The 15603-nt window shown below is 41.8% G+C and overlaps 1 protein-coding gene across 2 annotated transcripts in view; it reads left to right on the plus strand.

Moving 5' to 3' along the window:
* LOC146547644 (uncharacterized) overlaps positions 1 to 15603 on the plus strand; it is a 36612-nt gene that overhangs the window by 11765 nt on the left and 9244 nt on the right. For both annotated transcript variants that reach the window (XM_085264691.1, XM_085264690.1), the window contains exons 14-24: positions 4910 to 4978; positions 7606 to 7674; positions 8465 to 8533; positions 12126 to 12194; positions 12801 to 12869; positions 12985 to 13056; positions 13837 to 13905; positions 13993 to 14064; positions 14174 to 14242; positions 14732 to 14800; positions 15478 to 15546. In XM_085264691.1, the coding sequence (XP_085120817.1) occupies positions 4910 to 4978; positions 7606 to 7674; positions 8465 to 8533; positions 12126 to 12194; positions 12801 to 12869; positions 12985 to 13056; positions 13837 to 13905; positions 13993 to 14064; positions 14174 to 14242; positions 14732 to 14800; positions 15478 to 15546 (765 nt within the window). The remainder of the gene's footprint in view (positions 1 to 4909; positions 4979 to 7605; positions 7675 to 8464; positions 8534 to 12125; positions 12195 to 12800; positions 12870 to 12984; positions 13057 to 13836; positions 13906 to 13992; positions 14065 to 14173; positions 14243 to 14731; positions 14801 to 15477; positions 15547 to 15603) is intronic.

Genomic DNA, 15603 nt, shown 5'->3' on the forward strand with positions numbered 1-15603 from the left:
CTTCTGGATACATACATAAATAAATAAATAAAATGCGAGAAGATAGCATTTTTCGCTCTTGGTACCTTCTTCCAAGCAGCTGAAATAGTGAATGGTGAAACAACCTGAGTAACTATGGCAACTAGCTTGCTAAACTGGAAAAGTGCTGTTTTTGGACAAGGCAAAGGAGGCAGAAACAAGAGTAAACCTTGAAAGGTGTGAAGATTTGTCCAGTGGACATTAAATAAAGACCATTATGAGCATGTTTAGGAAGAAAAATACCTCTTAGACACATACAGCTTCAGCAGTGTATTAAATAGTTTAAAAAGTGATCTATTTCTGTATAAATGTGAATGATAGAATCGTTTGACATGTAAAGAAGCGACAGAAGAAAATATGGACAGCCATGCAGAGACATATTTTACCTGGAGAGACAATCTAACTTACATTAATTGTACCATTGAGATCAGTGTGACTAAAACTCAAAGCAAAGTGCTTGACAGCTGGGATATGCCTCTCTTTTTCCCTTGCAATGTTTTGCACCCTGCATAAGCATTGCAACTTTAGAACAATAATTGCTGAGGGAATAATGTATCTTTTGTGCAATATGTTGACCATTTTCTTATAGATTTTGTTACTTACTGTGTTTGTGGACAAATGCCTTCAGCCATACAGAATGCGGGCACGTGGTCAGGCGCTGATATGAGGAATACTTGATCTGGTAATATCAATCTGTCATGTTAATTTAATTACGGGAACCCAAAATCGTGATTGAGATTCAAATGTTATTAATTTTGGAGGCTAACATTGTGAGCTGGTTTTAAAAGTCTTATATTTCAGGGCTTTCTATATATATATATATATATATATATATATATATATATATATATCTGGATAGCGTAGTGGTTAAACTACACGCCTTTGGAACGGAGGATCGCAAGTTCGATTCCTGCCTGGGGGCGTCTGTATCCAGTAAGGGTCCTAAGGCTAGACCCCCTATGCTAAGCAAGCCTACCGCAGACATGAGCGAGACAGATAAATATGAAGGCATGCCGGCTCGGACGTTGCCCGGATCAACAAGGTCCGCGTCAGGTGTTGAGGAACCAGGGCACCCTGACGAAAAGTGGGCTACTGGAACAAGAAGGCATCGGTGGGCAAGGGACGAAAACAGGGTGTTGTTGGAATGCTACTACGCAAGTAACCCCGGCGGAAGGGGCTACATGAATAGGATGAGGGACCTATGGATTCTTCGATACCCAACATCCACAATGACGGCGAAACAACTAGTAGCTCAGTGTTCCAACATTCGAAAGAAGGGACTGCTCTCACAGCTAGAGATTGACGAGGTACAACACAAATGCTATGGCAAGGAGGAGTCAGGACGCCAGGTCAGGGGGGAGATATCATCACCCCCACCCGAGATTGGGTACATAGCCCCAAGTGTGATAGGAGAAGGATCGTTGAGTGCGAGAGGAACTGACCTGAAAAATAGGATCATGGCCAAGCTTGAAACCTGGATCCCCCGTAGCAGGTTACCAAGATTACGTGAAGTACCCTCAGAAGGTCTGCTAGATGATGTTAATGCAGCACTACGGGCAATACCTACAACCACGATTACCGACACTAACAAGCTGATCTACAATACGGCATCAGTGAGATGCTTGGCTACAAGTTGAACAGCCACAAGGGGCAGTACCCTCCATGGAGAAGGAGGCTAGAGGGCAAGATCAAAGTAGCACGGAGGGAGGTTAGCCAACTAACGGAGTTGCAGAAACGTGCGACAAATAAGGTGCCTAAGAAATACAGCAAGCTGTCCATACCTGAGGCCTTGGAAACTGCCAAGCAAAGACTCACAGCCTTGGCCAGCCGCTTGAGGAGGTACACCAGAGAGATAGAAGGCAGGAGAATAAACCAGCTGTGCTCCACAGAACCAGCAAAGGTGTACTCTCAGTGGCAAGGGAACAATAAGAGAACAGCACCACCAAGGCTGGAGACGGAGCAATACTGGAAGAGCATATGGGAGAAGGATGCAACCCATAACGGCAATGCTCAGTGGCTAGAGGATCTGAGGGCAGACCACAGCGACCTCCCTGAACAGGGTCCAGTAACCATCACAGTGGCAGATATCCAAGAAAGGGTCTCCAGTATGAAGAGTTGGACAGCACCAGGGCCTGACATGGTTCACGCCTACTGGCTGAAGAAGCTGACTGCACTCCACGAGCGTCTGGCAGCACAAATGAACCAGCTGCTAGTTAACGAGAGACACCCGGAATGGCTAACTGAAGGCCGGACGGTCCTGATCCCCAAGGACCCCAAGAAGGGACCGGTCCCCTCCAACTACCGACCAATAACCTGCCTCAGTACTACATGGAAGCTCCTGTCAGGCATCATATCGGTTAAGATGAACAGGCACATGGGTCAATACATGAGCAGGACACAGAAAGGAATTGGCAAGAATACCAGAGGCGCAAAACACCAGCTACTGGTAGACAGAACAATCAGCCGAGACTGCAAGACCAGACTGACCAACCTGTGCACTGCCTGGATTGATTACAAGAAGGCCTATGACTCAATGCCCCACAGCTGGATACTGGAATGCCTAGAATTGTACAAGATCAATGGGACCCTAAGAACCTTCATCAGGAACTCAATGGGGATGTGGCGTACAACACTAGAGGCCAACTCCAAGCCCATAGCACAAGTCACCATCAAGTGCGGGATCTACCAAGGAGATGCTCTGTCCCCACTGCTGTTCTGCATAGGCCTGAACCCCCTCAGTGAGATCATTAACAAGACTGGCTACGGATACCGACTACGGAACGGAGCAGTTGTCAGCCACCTCCTGTACATGGATGACATCAAGCTGTATGCCAAGAGTGAACGAGACATCGATTCACTGATCCACACTACCAGGCTATACAGCAATGACATTGGAATGTCGTTCGGACTGGAGAAGTGTAGTCGGATGGTATCAAAGAGAGGGAAGGTAGTCAGAACTGAGGGGATTGAACTACCAGAAGGCAACATTGCAGACATAGAGGACAGTTACAAGTACCTGGGGATCCCGCAGGCGAATGGGAACCATGAAGAGGCCGCTAGAAAAGCTGCAACCACCAAGTACCTGCAGAGAGTCAGGCAAGTCCTGAGGAGTCAGCTGAATGGTAAGAACAAGATCCGGGCCATCAACACGTACGCCCTGCCCGTGATCAGGTACCCTGCTGGGGTAATAGGCTGGCCAAAGGAGGAGATAGAAGCCACTGACATAAAGACAAGAAAGCTCCTTACCATGCATGGAGGGTTTCACCCCAAGTCCAGCACCCTGAGGCTGTACGCTAAGCGGAAGGAAGGGGGCCGGGGACTGGTGAGTGTCAGCACCACAGTCCAGGATGAGACAACGAACATCCAAGAATACATTGGGAAGATGGCCCCAACTGACCGAGTGCTCAGTGAATACCTCAGGCAGCAGAAACCCAAGAAAGAGGAGGGAGACGAGGAACCATCATGGAAGGACAGGCCCCTGCACGGTATGTACCACCGGCAGATAGAGGAGGTGGCTGATATCCAGAAATCCTACCAGTGGCTGGACAAAGCTGGACTGAAAGACAGCACAGAGGCACTAATCATGGCAGCACAAGAACAAGCTCTGAGCACAAGATCCATAGAGGCTGGGGTCTATCACACCAGGCAAGACCCCAGGTGCAGGCTGTGTAAAGATGCCCCAGAGACAATCCAGCACATAACAGCAGGGTGCAAGATGCTAGCAGGCAAGGCATACATGGAACGCCATAACCAAGTGGCCGGCATAGTGTACAGGAACATCTGTGCCGAGTATAACCTGGAAGTCCCGAGGTCAAAATGGGAGATGCCCCCAAGGGTGGTGGAGAATGACCGAGCTAAGATCCTGTGGGACTTCCAGATACAGACGGACAAAATGGTGGTGGCTAACCAACCGGACATAGTGGTGGTAGACAAACAGAAGAAGACGGCCGTAGTGATCGATGTAGCAGTTCCGAATGACAGCAATATCAGGAAGAAGGAACACGAGAAGCTGGAGAAATACCAAGGGCTCAGAGAAGAGCTCGAGAGGATGTGGAGGGTGAAGGTAACGGTGGTCCCCGTGGTAATCGGAGCACTAGGTGCGGTGACTCCCAAGATAGGCGAGTGGCTCCAGCAGATCCCGGGAACAACATCAGAGATCTCTGTCCAGAAGAGCGCAGTCCTGGGAACAGCTAAGATACTGCGCAGGACCCTCAAGCTCCCAGGCCTCTGGTAGAGGACCGGAGCTTGAAGGATAAAACCGCCCGCATGGGCGTGCTGGGTGTTTTTTTTTATATATATATATGGGCTTTTTTTTTTTTTTTGCCATCAACAGTTTTTATTAAATGTAACAAATACTCAGGAGGGCTAGCTACACATAATATCTAATTCAAGTTTTAAACTTCTGCCGCAGGTAAATGATGGCTAAATCTAAAATCAAAGTGCAACTTAAAAGTAATTTAAAAAATTTAAATATGAAAGAATAACAATAAAAATCAGAATTTTGATGTTTGGAGACACATGGAACACCAACCTCAGTCTCCTGTCTCTTGTCTGTCAGACATCCAATAAAACCTAATATATATGTGAGCCTTGCTGCTCTATAAACTACTACACCTGACTTTTAAAAAAGCTTTCTGGCAAAAGTCCCTGAAGGCAAACCTTCCCCTCTGTGAACCCCCCTCACTGTTTAAGGATCTATTGCTAATACCTTGGCCAGATGGAAACATTTGGCGGGGGTTAGATCCAGTTTGTCACCACACCTTAGACAAGAGACAAGTAAAGAAGCAACAGAACGAAATGTTGACATCCAAGCAGGGACATTACATTTTATCTTCAGAGACAACCTAGTTTTCATGTGAGACATCTTTTCAGTTTCCTTTGTTTTACTCAGGGACCTCAAGGACCACAGGGAGTCCAAGGAGAGAGAGGGCTGATAGGAGAAGGTCTGCCTGGACCAAAGGTGAGTTAGCGTTCATGCTTTTTAAGTCTGACCTTTTTCGTGTAAAAAACAGCCAGGGAAACTCTTTTAACCCCTTTGACCCTGTTTAAGGCATTCATACCTTTCATATCTACAAACTGACCTACACAAAGATCCATCTGGGCTCCAGATTCCAGAATGTAATGACAGGAAATTGATGATGTGTAGGATTACAAGACATGATAACTCAACACAAAAGTTCCATAAATTAACAGTGTGGTATGGCTCTCATTACCTCGTGCTGTGATCTAGTCCGTTGATCGTATCCAGCACAGGACATGAGAACATCTCCACATAAAGCATAAAAAAGTTTCAGAGATGGTTCAAGAAAAAAGCCAGGGCATCATGTCAGTGACTCACTGAGAGAGGAAATAAAGAGTCTTTTCGTATGTCTGTGTTTTCTCAAGGCCATCAGGCACACACATTCATATATGCACACTCAGTGTCTTTTAAGCACATGTGGATATATACGTTCTCTCATGTTGTTTTTGTTTTCCAAAGCAATTTCCACATGAGAGATATCTTTGACATTTTTGGGCCAAAAAAATTTTTCATTCAGTATTTGAGTGTGTCCTTATACTGTGCAGAAGACATACACAGCATGTTTTTGTGATGCTTTAATGTTTCCTATTGTTATTCTTAGTTTTCCCGTCCTTTTTCAGATTGCACAGCGTGTTTTTGTTTATGGGCTTCTGATTGGCCAACATTTCTGTATGTTTAGATTTATGCCTCCACCTGTTCTTTTGGCATGATTTTGAGTGACGTGTTATTTTGTGTTTTCATGCAGACAGAGACATTTTTGAAATGAAAGTGGAAAATTTAAGACAATTTGAAACATCCAGCAGAGTTATTTCATTCTTTTTAATGTTGAAAAATATTAAAATATTTATCAGACTCAGCCCTAAGATCATTTTAATTATCTCTCACAAAAGTTGTATTGATTCCCCAAGCAATTAAAAACAACATAGCTCAACATCAGTGTAATTGCAAAAATGTATTATTACTTTTGGAAGCGTTCCTTTGTAAAATGTTTGTGGTTTCTTTCAAATTACAGGTGTCAGATCTGTGCATTTGTCATGCAGCTCTGTTGTTTTGATAAATGCACACAGCTAAATTAAACATAGTTACTGTAAAAACTCTGTGACTTTGTTATAAGACTAACAGAGCAGTTTTGTATCACAGGAAGTGGAATTCAGGTGAAATTTTCAACTTTAGACTGCTTCAGACTACTATTTGATTTATCACTTGGCGACTTGCCTTGGTGATGGTATCAGCCATGCCCCCCCCCCCGACACACACACACACACACACACACACACACACACACAGGAGAAGGTGGATCCCCCACTGCTGAAGATTGGCCTCAAGGGTGCTTTTTCCCCACTTTTTTTAATGGCGTTCTTGTTCCAAAGCAGCATTCTTCACATGACAAGCCTCGACAGGCTCCAGATTCACAGGAGCTCTGCAGCTTTTTCCACATCATTAGCACCTCAGCTTGTGAGGGATCATAGAGTTACGACAGTAAATCTTTACTTCTTGAGGCTAACATGCAAGAGCGGCATGTTAATCAGTGTACTCCTCTATGCGACATTGTTTCTGTTGTCCTTGGATGTCCTTGGAAGACGCAGAAATATTTCCTTAAGGGAAATCGGATTTTTCTGCAGTCTATAAAGTGCAGGACATTATGCAGCATTTTTTTTTTTTCATTTTACTGACTGTCATCCTGTATTATCTTTCTAATCCCTCAGTGAATTTCTCCTCCTGCTTTTTCTCTTTGTGTAATACTTATATCTATCCTCTAGGCACGTTTTGATATACATGAAATACCACAATATTCCTATATACTATATAGTATGGCTACTTCTGCTTTCCGTAGAAGAAACAGAAACTGTGTGCAAGTTTGGATCTTTCAGGCCACTTCTGGTGAGCAAGTTACACTCTTCTATCAGTAACTGACATAAATCAAACTGAACATTTATAATAACAATAAGCATTTTGTTTTTGCTAAACCATCACAAGAAGCCATGAAACTAACTGAGAAACAGCTCGTAATGCACATTACTCCAATGGCAGCTTTTCAGTTACAAAGCCATCATTCTCTTTAAAGTCAGATTAAAAAGATGAAATAATTCATTGTGAATGAAAAGCATGCTGTAGTGGTTAACACATTTGCTTTACATATAAGACATCCCCAGTCTGACACTGAGGAGACATAAATCCAGCCTTGGGTGGGTGAGTGGGAGGGGTTATAAACCAGTGTATTCTTAGTGCAGGGCCCAGGCCTGTATGTTGTGTCAGGAAGGGCATCTGGTACAGAAACTGTGCCAAATCAAGTATGTGGATCCATCTGCTGTGGTGAAACCTCGGGGAATGAGGAAGCAGCTGAAAGATGATACATTGGTTAAACTAAAACTCCTGTTTGGCTTCAAAGTCGTGTAATGTTTTACACTGTGTGAGTTCTTTTGGAAAATAACATCTGTATTTTGACTAATATCTTATTATTCTAACTTTTATACTTATTTTTCTGCTCCTATTTTGGCATTATTTTCATACATCTTACTGATATTTCAAGAGTCAATTTGCAGTAACTTTTTTGTCCATCTTGGCAGGGAGAGCGAGGCTTGGAAGGGCCACGGGGACCCAGAGGACAGCCGGGTGCTGGAATCAAAGGAGACAAGGTGGAGTTTAAAGAGGCCTTAACTAAGGCGCCTGCTGAAAAGCCTTCACACAGCCATGAAGAGAAAGCCGGAGTCCTGTTGTGAAGAAGGCCATAAGTTGGCAGAGCCACGGATGAATGCATTCAGTGCAGTGTTATGTAGGAGGTCACAGTCCACAGATGATGAATCAAGGTCAAAGCATGGATAGTGTAGGAGGAGCGCAGTTTCACTGCTTGTGCTGATGAATGTGGAAAAGTTAGCCTGCAGTCAGGTACAGTCAGACATAGACATAAAGGTAAAGGTTTGTCTTTCAGGATGTGTTTGTAGAGCTTCACAGCCATCTGGCAGCATTTTAGCTCACAGACTTACAGACAAAGAAAGGCTGAGTTGATTTTTAGCTATGTAATTCTTTCTGCTACATGAAAAATCATTTCCCCCCCAAAAAAACTTTTTCGTTGTGATTTACACGGGTGTTCTCGACACCGATGTTGCTGACAGTTTTACCGTGGGCTTTGTAGTGAAGTTTATTGGAGGTAATCACAAAGTTTTCATGCAGTAATGACAAACACCGCCTGCAGGGTTCTCTGCATTACCATCATATATTTGTGATGTGATTATAGCATGTGACAGATAAAAGGAAGTGAGGCAAAAGGAGCAGATGTCATCAAGTGTGGCCTATATTATTAATTCATTAAAATGCAGCGCTATAGAATTGTATACAGATGGGTGTTTTCCACATATAATAAATCACATTTCAGTGTGAGGCACTGTCAACCTATTAACATTTACATGTTGTTATCTGAACTTGTAGGGGGATTTTGGGCCACCGGGTCTTCCAGGGCTTGTCGGTCCCCCAGGACTAGGCATACAGGGTGAGAAGGCAAGTGTTGGACTCATAATATGATTCCCACAGTGGCTCTAATACATTGATTTTTTCATGTTTTTATAATCACAGTGGGCTTATATTGATTTTTTTAAATAGTTTTTTTTAATTGTTACTGTCACCATCCATGTTTTGACTTGTTAATGTAAGGCAATAGTGATGAACTGACAATTATCAATAACATAATGAGGAAAATGTATTGTTTAAGTAAGATACCATATGCAATATGACAGAAGTTTGTAGTTTATCAATGATTCTCAATCCAAGCGAAGCCCTTTTTTAGTGCTAAGGAGCGTGCAAACATTCCTGCCTGTGCACTACTGGCTCTGTTGTGCTGGCTCCGGGTCCAATGTGTAACTGATGCTACCAACATTAACAGGACGCTTACAGCCTCTTATTGCGTGTTTGTCTGGGTTTCCGGTGTTCTGACAAAATGTCCTACTTTGTCAAAACATCTTACCGTAGCGTAAATTTATAGTCATGTCAATCAATCTGTGCTACCTTATCAGAATATACTGCCTTACGTGGTTTATGCCTCCATCGTACATATCTATAGGTAGGACGCTTTGATGGCCAAATCACACTTATCAAAACGTGCTTCCTGCTTGGATTTATACAGTAAATAAAATAACCAATGTCAAGGTTCTTAGAAATTAAACAACGTTATCACTCAATTAACAAGTATGTAGTGCAATATTACTTTCTTCGACATAACAACGGAGCGTGGTGTCCACTAACTGCAGGAGGACTAAAATTAATTGACAAGGTTTACACTGTATGCCAGTTTACAGAAGTTTAGAAGTACTAAATCAAGACTTGAAATATGACTTCAATTGAGACTCCAAATTGGAGTATTTTTGCACAAATGAACGCATGTTAGCTTGAAAAGTTAACAAATTGACAACAGCTTAAGGAAAACAAGTATCAACTGTAATAAACTGTCAGTAAAAACAAGTAGGAGAGCTTGATAGGTAGGGTGTTTTGTCAGAACACCGGCAATGCGCAGAATTACCAAAATTAGAGAGGGGATAACCTAACATATGAAACAGGAAAAAACTGCTGTGTAATCCATTTATTCCACCAAAGTAACTGTATTCTAATTATCATCTATTTAAGCGGTAACTGTAACAGAATACAGTTACTCATATTTTGTATTTTAAATACGTAACGCCTGTTCGTGTATTCTGTAACTCCCCAATACTGACCACAGTAAACAATAATTCTGCCAAGATCTTCATTGTAGCACGTTCATTGAGAACAGGTCAATCTGACATTAGCATTTAGCTTAAATCATGCCCGTGCCAAAATAGAACACCTTCAAGCTGCTAGCATCAGTACAGGGAGTGCAGAATTATTAGGCAAGTTGTATTTTTGAGGAATAATTTTATTATTGAACAACAACCATGTTCTCAATGAACCCAAAAAACTCATTAATATCAAAGCTGAATGTTTTTGGAAGTAGTTTTTAGTTTGTTTTTAGTTTTAGCTATTTTAGGGGGATATCTGTGTGTGCAGGTGACTATTATTGTGCATAATTATTAGGCAACTTAACAAAAAACAAATATATACCCATTTCAATTATTTATTTTTACCAGTGAAACCAATATAACATCTCCACATTCACAAATATACATTTCTGACATTCAAAAACAAAACAAAAACAAATCAGCGACCAATATAGCCACCTTTCTTTGCAAGGACACTCAAAAGCCTGCCATCCATGGATTCTGTCAGTGTTTTGATCTGTTCACCATCAACATTGCGTGCAGCAGCAACCACAGCCTCCCAGACACTGTTCAGAGAGGTGTACTGTTTTCCCTCCTTGTAAATCTCACATTTGATGATGGACCACAGGTTCTCAATGGGGTTCAGATCAGGTGAACAAGGAGGCCATGTCATTAGTTTTTCTTCTTTTATACCCTTTCTTGCCAGCCACGCTGTGGAGTACTTGGACGCGTGTGATGGAGCATTGTCCTGCATGAAAATCATGTTTTTCTTGAAGGATGCAGACTTCTTCCTGTACCACTGCTTGAAGAAGGTGTCTTCCAGAAACTGGCAGTAGGACTGGGAGTTGAGCTTGACTCCATCCTCAACCCGAAAAGGCCCCACAAGCTCATCTTTGATGATACCAGCCCAAACCAGTACTCCACCTCCACCTTGCTGGTGTCTGAGTCGGACTGGAGTTCTCTGCCCTTTACCAATCCAGCCACGGCCCATCCATCTGGCCCATCAAGACTCACTCTCATTTCATCAGTCCATAAAACCTTAGAAAAACCAGTCTTGAGATATTTCTTGGCCCAGTCTTGACGTTTCAGCTTGTGTGTCTCGTTCAGTGGTGGTCGTCTTTCAGCCTTTCTTACCTTGGCCATGTCTCTGAGTATTGCACACCTTGTGCTTTTGGGCACTCCAGTGATGTTGCAGCTCTGAAATATGGCCAAACTGGTGGCAAGTGGCATCTTGGCAGCTGCACGCTTGACTTTTCTCAGTTCATGGGCAGTTATTTTGCGCTTTGGTTTTTCCACACGCTTCTTGCGACCCTGTTGACTATTTTGAATGAAACGCTTGATTGTTCAATGATCACGCTTCAGAAGCTTTGCAATTTTGAGACTGCTGCATCCCTCTGCAAGATATCTCACTATTTTTGACTTTTCTGAGCCTGTCAAGTCCTTCTTTTGACCCATTTTGCCAAAGGAAAGGAAGTTGCCTAATAATTATGCACACCTAATATAGGGTGTTGATGTCATTAGACCACACCCCTTCTCATTACAGAGATGCACATCACCTAATATGCTTAATTGGGAGTAGGCTTTCGAGCCTATACAGCTTGGAGTAAGACAACATGCATGAAGAGGATGATGTGGACAAAATACTCATTTGCCTAATAATTCTGCACTCCCTGTATTTGTTTTTTGCAGACCTACTAATAAATAAATAAAGAAGCATCTGCTTTGAGCTACTTTTTCCCTATTCTTTGATAACAAATGACAGAAAATATGATTACATGGTGTTGCTTTATTAATACAAGCTTTTGATCAACAATCATAATTTAACCAACATGATGCAGAAGTGCATACAAATTCATGCTCTGACACAATAACCACAGCTAGTGGAAACTGTTGGCTGCTGACAGCTTAGCCAAAGAGTTTTTCACTGTCATCAAAACATCAGCTAATTGCTATCAGAACAGGTCTGGTTCCAGTTCACCATTCACTCACTTGTGGAAGAGAGGGAGACAGGTGTGCTCTCACACTGGGCTTTGTGTACAGCTGAAGTTATTTAAAGAAAAGGCTTCATAATAGGACTGAAAAAGTCTCCATTAATCACCTGATTATAGAAAATAATAAACCAGCCTACTGGAAGAAGAAAAACTTTTCATGCTAAACTGTTTTTAATTTTAATATGTGTTTAAACCAGAAACATATATTGCACTGAACCAATGAAATCATTTAAATTTTGTGTTAGAAGAAAAGTTTGCCTCCTTCTGATGTCCAAGAAAAAATTCTAATTACTCTGCCTTCAGCAAAAACACTCCCTGTTTACAGATTCCATTCAGGCTTCTTTTAATTACTGCATTTATTCATACCTGCAGGGCATAGAGGGTCCAAGGGGGCCACCGGGAAGCAGAGGTCCACCAGGAGAAGGCATGCCTGGGCCCAAGGTTTGTACATATGCTCAAAATCTTAGTGGTAATAACAAGGGGTCAGGATTTCTATGTGGAGGCCACAGAGTTTATAGTTGGAACTGGATCATATGACCCTGAAACGTCACATAGTTAAGTGGTATAATGCTTAGCAATAATGACTTAAACTGCAGGATCTGGCAAGCTGATTAATGATTTGATAGCCAAGCAAGCAAGGCTGATGCTTTTAGTCACATTTATCTCTATTGTACGTGTTCTGCTCTCAGCACTGAAGACAGAAATTAAAGGTTAACCTACAATTGGAGCGATACTGTATATCCACATAGATTATCAAGTGTACAACTGGGTGAGGATGTTAAATCAAAGTAAATTGAATGCTAAACTGACCAGGTACTCAGTCCGTCCTGTATTTTAAGCTGTTATGTAAACTTTCATTGCAAGTCTTCCTGGTGTCTCAGCATAAACGCTGGTGTGACCAGGCCTGTACAAAATAATGCCAGCAAGTATATTTTCTTAAAAAATACGTGGCTCTCTGGTAATAGTCCGCTTAGCAAATATTAACAATACTGGTGTAAGTGTTTTAGTAATTACGACAAGATGTGAAGATGTTATTGCCTAACACAGGGAGACCAAGGGTTTCCAGGTGAAATTGGTGCTCCAGGGGAGAGAGGGGCTGGAGACCCTGGAGCTAAGGTGAGTTGAAACCATTTGGTAAAAACCCACATCAGCAGCAGTTATCAGTATACATTATTTAAAGTATTAAACATTCCCTCCATAAACTCATACAGAGCCACCAATCTGTCCTCAGGGTGAACCAGGATCATCAGGAATGCCAGGTTTGCCTGGGCTTCCAGGGGAGGATGGAGCCCCTGGACAGAAGGTAGTTTGAAGATGTTTTAACCTGAGCAAACGCAAAATGCAGTTTTTAAATGATCATTTTATTTATTAAGGGAAAAAGCTATCCAAATCTATCTCGCTGTACATGGTAATTAAATTTTCTGTTGTATCAAAAAATCCCTTAAGTAAAACCTGTCTGATCAAGTGAAGTAGGCTAAAAGGTCTCAAGAACCAATGCAGCATCCCATGATATATAGAAATTTTCTAAAGATAGTTGACATCTATCAGTTTGGGAAGGATTATATATCCATTTCTAAGGCTTTAGGACTCAATCAAACCACATTGAGCTCCATTATGAACAATGGTGGTATGATTGTCTGGGGATTTGCTCTTTTAGGAGCTGGACAACTTGCCTTAATTGATGAAACCATGAATTCTGCTATCTGTGAGAAAATCCTGAAGAGAATGTCCAGCCATCAGTTCATATCCTGAAGCTCAAGCCCACTTGGCTTACTCTGAATCACTCAAAAACAACCAAATGAAGGTTTTGGGTTTTTGAAAAGTCTCCAATTAAAAAGTTTGTGCAAAGAGTGAGCCAAGATTCTTCTGCATTGATATGAAAGACTCTGAAGAACTGCAATTCAGCAACTGCCAGTTGCTGAATTGCAGTTCTTACTAACAAGGGTGTTACAACCAGGTTAGCAATATCTATTATTACATTTTGTTTGATGATGTAAAACATGTAAGTATGACAAATAGGCAAAACATTAAAAAAAACAAAAACAGGATGGGGCCAAATACTTGGATGCATGTGTGTCTTTAGGGCGAGCCCGGAGCTATTGGCCTAAGAGGGCCAGATGGCGCTCCTGGAATTGGTATCCAAGGTGAAAAGGTAAAAAAGTAATATTCCATATTTCATTTTCCTGCAAGTCAGTAAGTAAGTCAGACCAGTGAGTATATTCCTGATGTGACCTTCAAGGGTGACCAAGGCCAAAGAGGAATCAGAGGCTTGACTGGGCCGCCAGGCATTGCTGGACCCTCAGGACCAAAGGTGAGCAATCATTAGGCCATCATTAACATTTACCTGGAAAGAGATAATGAGAAAATATCCTCTGTATGTTTTTGGTCTTAACCAGTTTTCATACAATAAACTTTGTCAGGGAGAACCAGGAGCGCAAGGCAGGCTGGGTTTGCCTGGTCCTCCAGGACGCTTCATCACTGGACCCAAGGTATAAGATTCAGTTTTACTGAGCCATCAGTGTAAGACTGCGGAGATTCGTCATGTTTTCTTCACATTTTCACAAAATATGTGGTTATTATTTTAGGTTGTTCCAAGACTCTTTGTAGAAAGAAACATTGATTCTCCTGATGCACGTAAACTTGTTATTGGCATTATTGTTATTGTACTACATACATACTACATTATTGTAGAATCTCTGCTGTGATTTGGCACTATATAAATAAAACTGAATTGAATTGAATTAGTATGTTTTGTTCGTAGCATTAACCCATTATTAAACAATATTATCAGTGGTAGAAGTCTTTAATTTGCTTCTAAGTAGCAACAGCACAGTTGCACAATGTTCTACATTTTATATTGTATATACAGTGTCTATTAAAGTTAACCTTTTTATATTAGATGTACAACATCCATGTTGCACATCTATGTACAACCTTCTGTACTAAGGGGCAGCTTTGTTACTAAAAATGTGTTGTAGGGTGATCCTGGTCCAAATGGCCCTCCTGGTCCAGTTGGGGAGACTGGCTATGGACTTCCTGGTCCTAAGGTAAAACTGATATTATTATTCTCTGGTTGAAAAAGAAATACACATATAAATATGTATTGCATTTCTATTGGGTGCCTGCCTGTAGAAACAAGCATGAGTCAGATTTTCGAACAAACACATTTAAACATGTGCTGAGTGCGTCCAAATCTGGAAAAGAATCAATAATCAAACAAGTAATGAGGGGCAGATCAGGAAACACGTGTTTGTGCTTTCATCATCAAGGCCATTTACAGTCCATCTAGAAAGAACAGAGAATATGTCAAAAATTAGGATGGGAAGCACAGCTGTACATCCTGTCATGCTTTCCATACGCTAACATTTGCTGAAAATCTCAGCTAATAAAATGCTACAACCTGTTTTTATGTTTTGCTCAATACTTAACCCTCTCAGGCTCAAATTAAGTTTTTGTTGCTAATGCACAAAAGAATACCTGCAGTGGTACTTCTAAGTAAAAAAAACCTCATAAAATATGTATGTGGGGTAATCAGGTTGTTAGCTTTTACTTGTTGCAAATCTGCAACGCCTGCCTTGAGAGGGTTAATATAAGGGACCAAGCAAAGGAGCATATGTGTCCATTTATGTGCATATTCCACTTTAGTTTGTTTTGCAAGTCTGTAAATCTCTTTGTATCCTTTGTATGAATGAATTATTGATTCCTATGTATCTGCCTCCTGTAGGGTGACCGAGGAGATCGAGGCCCTCCAGGCCCATTTGGTCCCAAAGGAGACGGCTATCCTGGCCCCATGGTGAGGAGCTGATTTAGACAATGACATATGTCTCCTCATAAATCTGTACACCCATAC

The sequence above is a fragment of the Mchenga conophoros genome, linkage group LG23, assembly GCF_057382185.1.
Source record: "Mchenga conophoros isolate Kocher_MC1m ecotype Shallow Benthic linkage group LG23, M_conophoros_male_GT1.1, whole genome shotgun sequence".
NCBI classification, from domain to species: Eukaryota; Metazoa; Chordata; class Actinopteri; order Cichliformes; family Cichlidae; genus Mchenga; species Mchenga conophoros.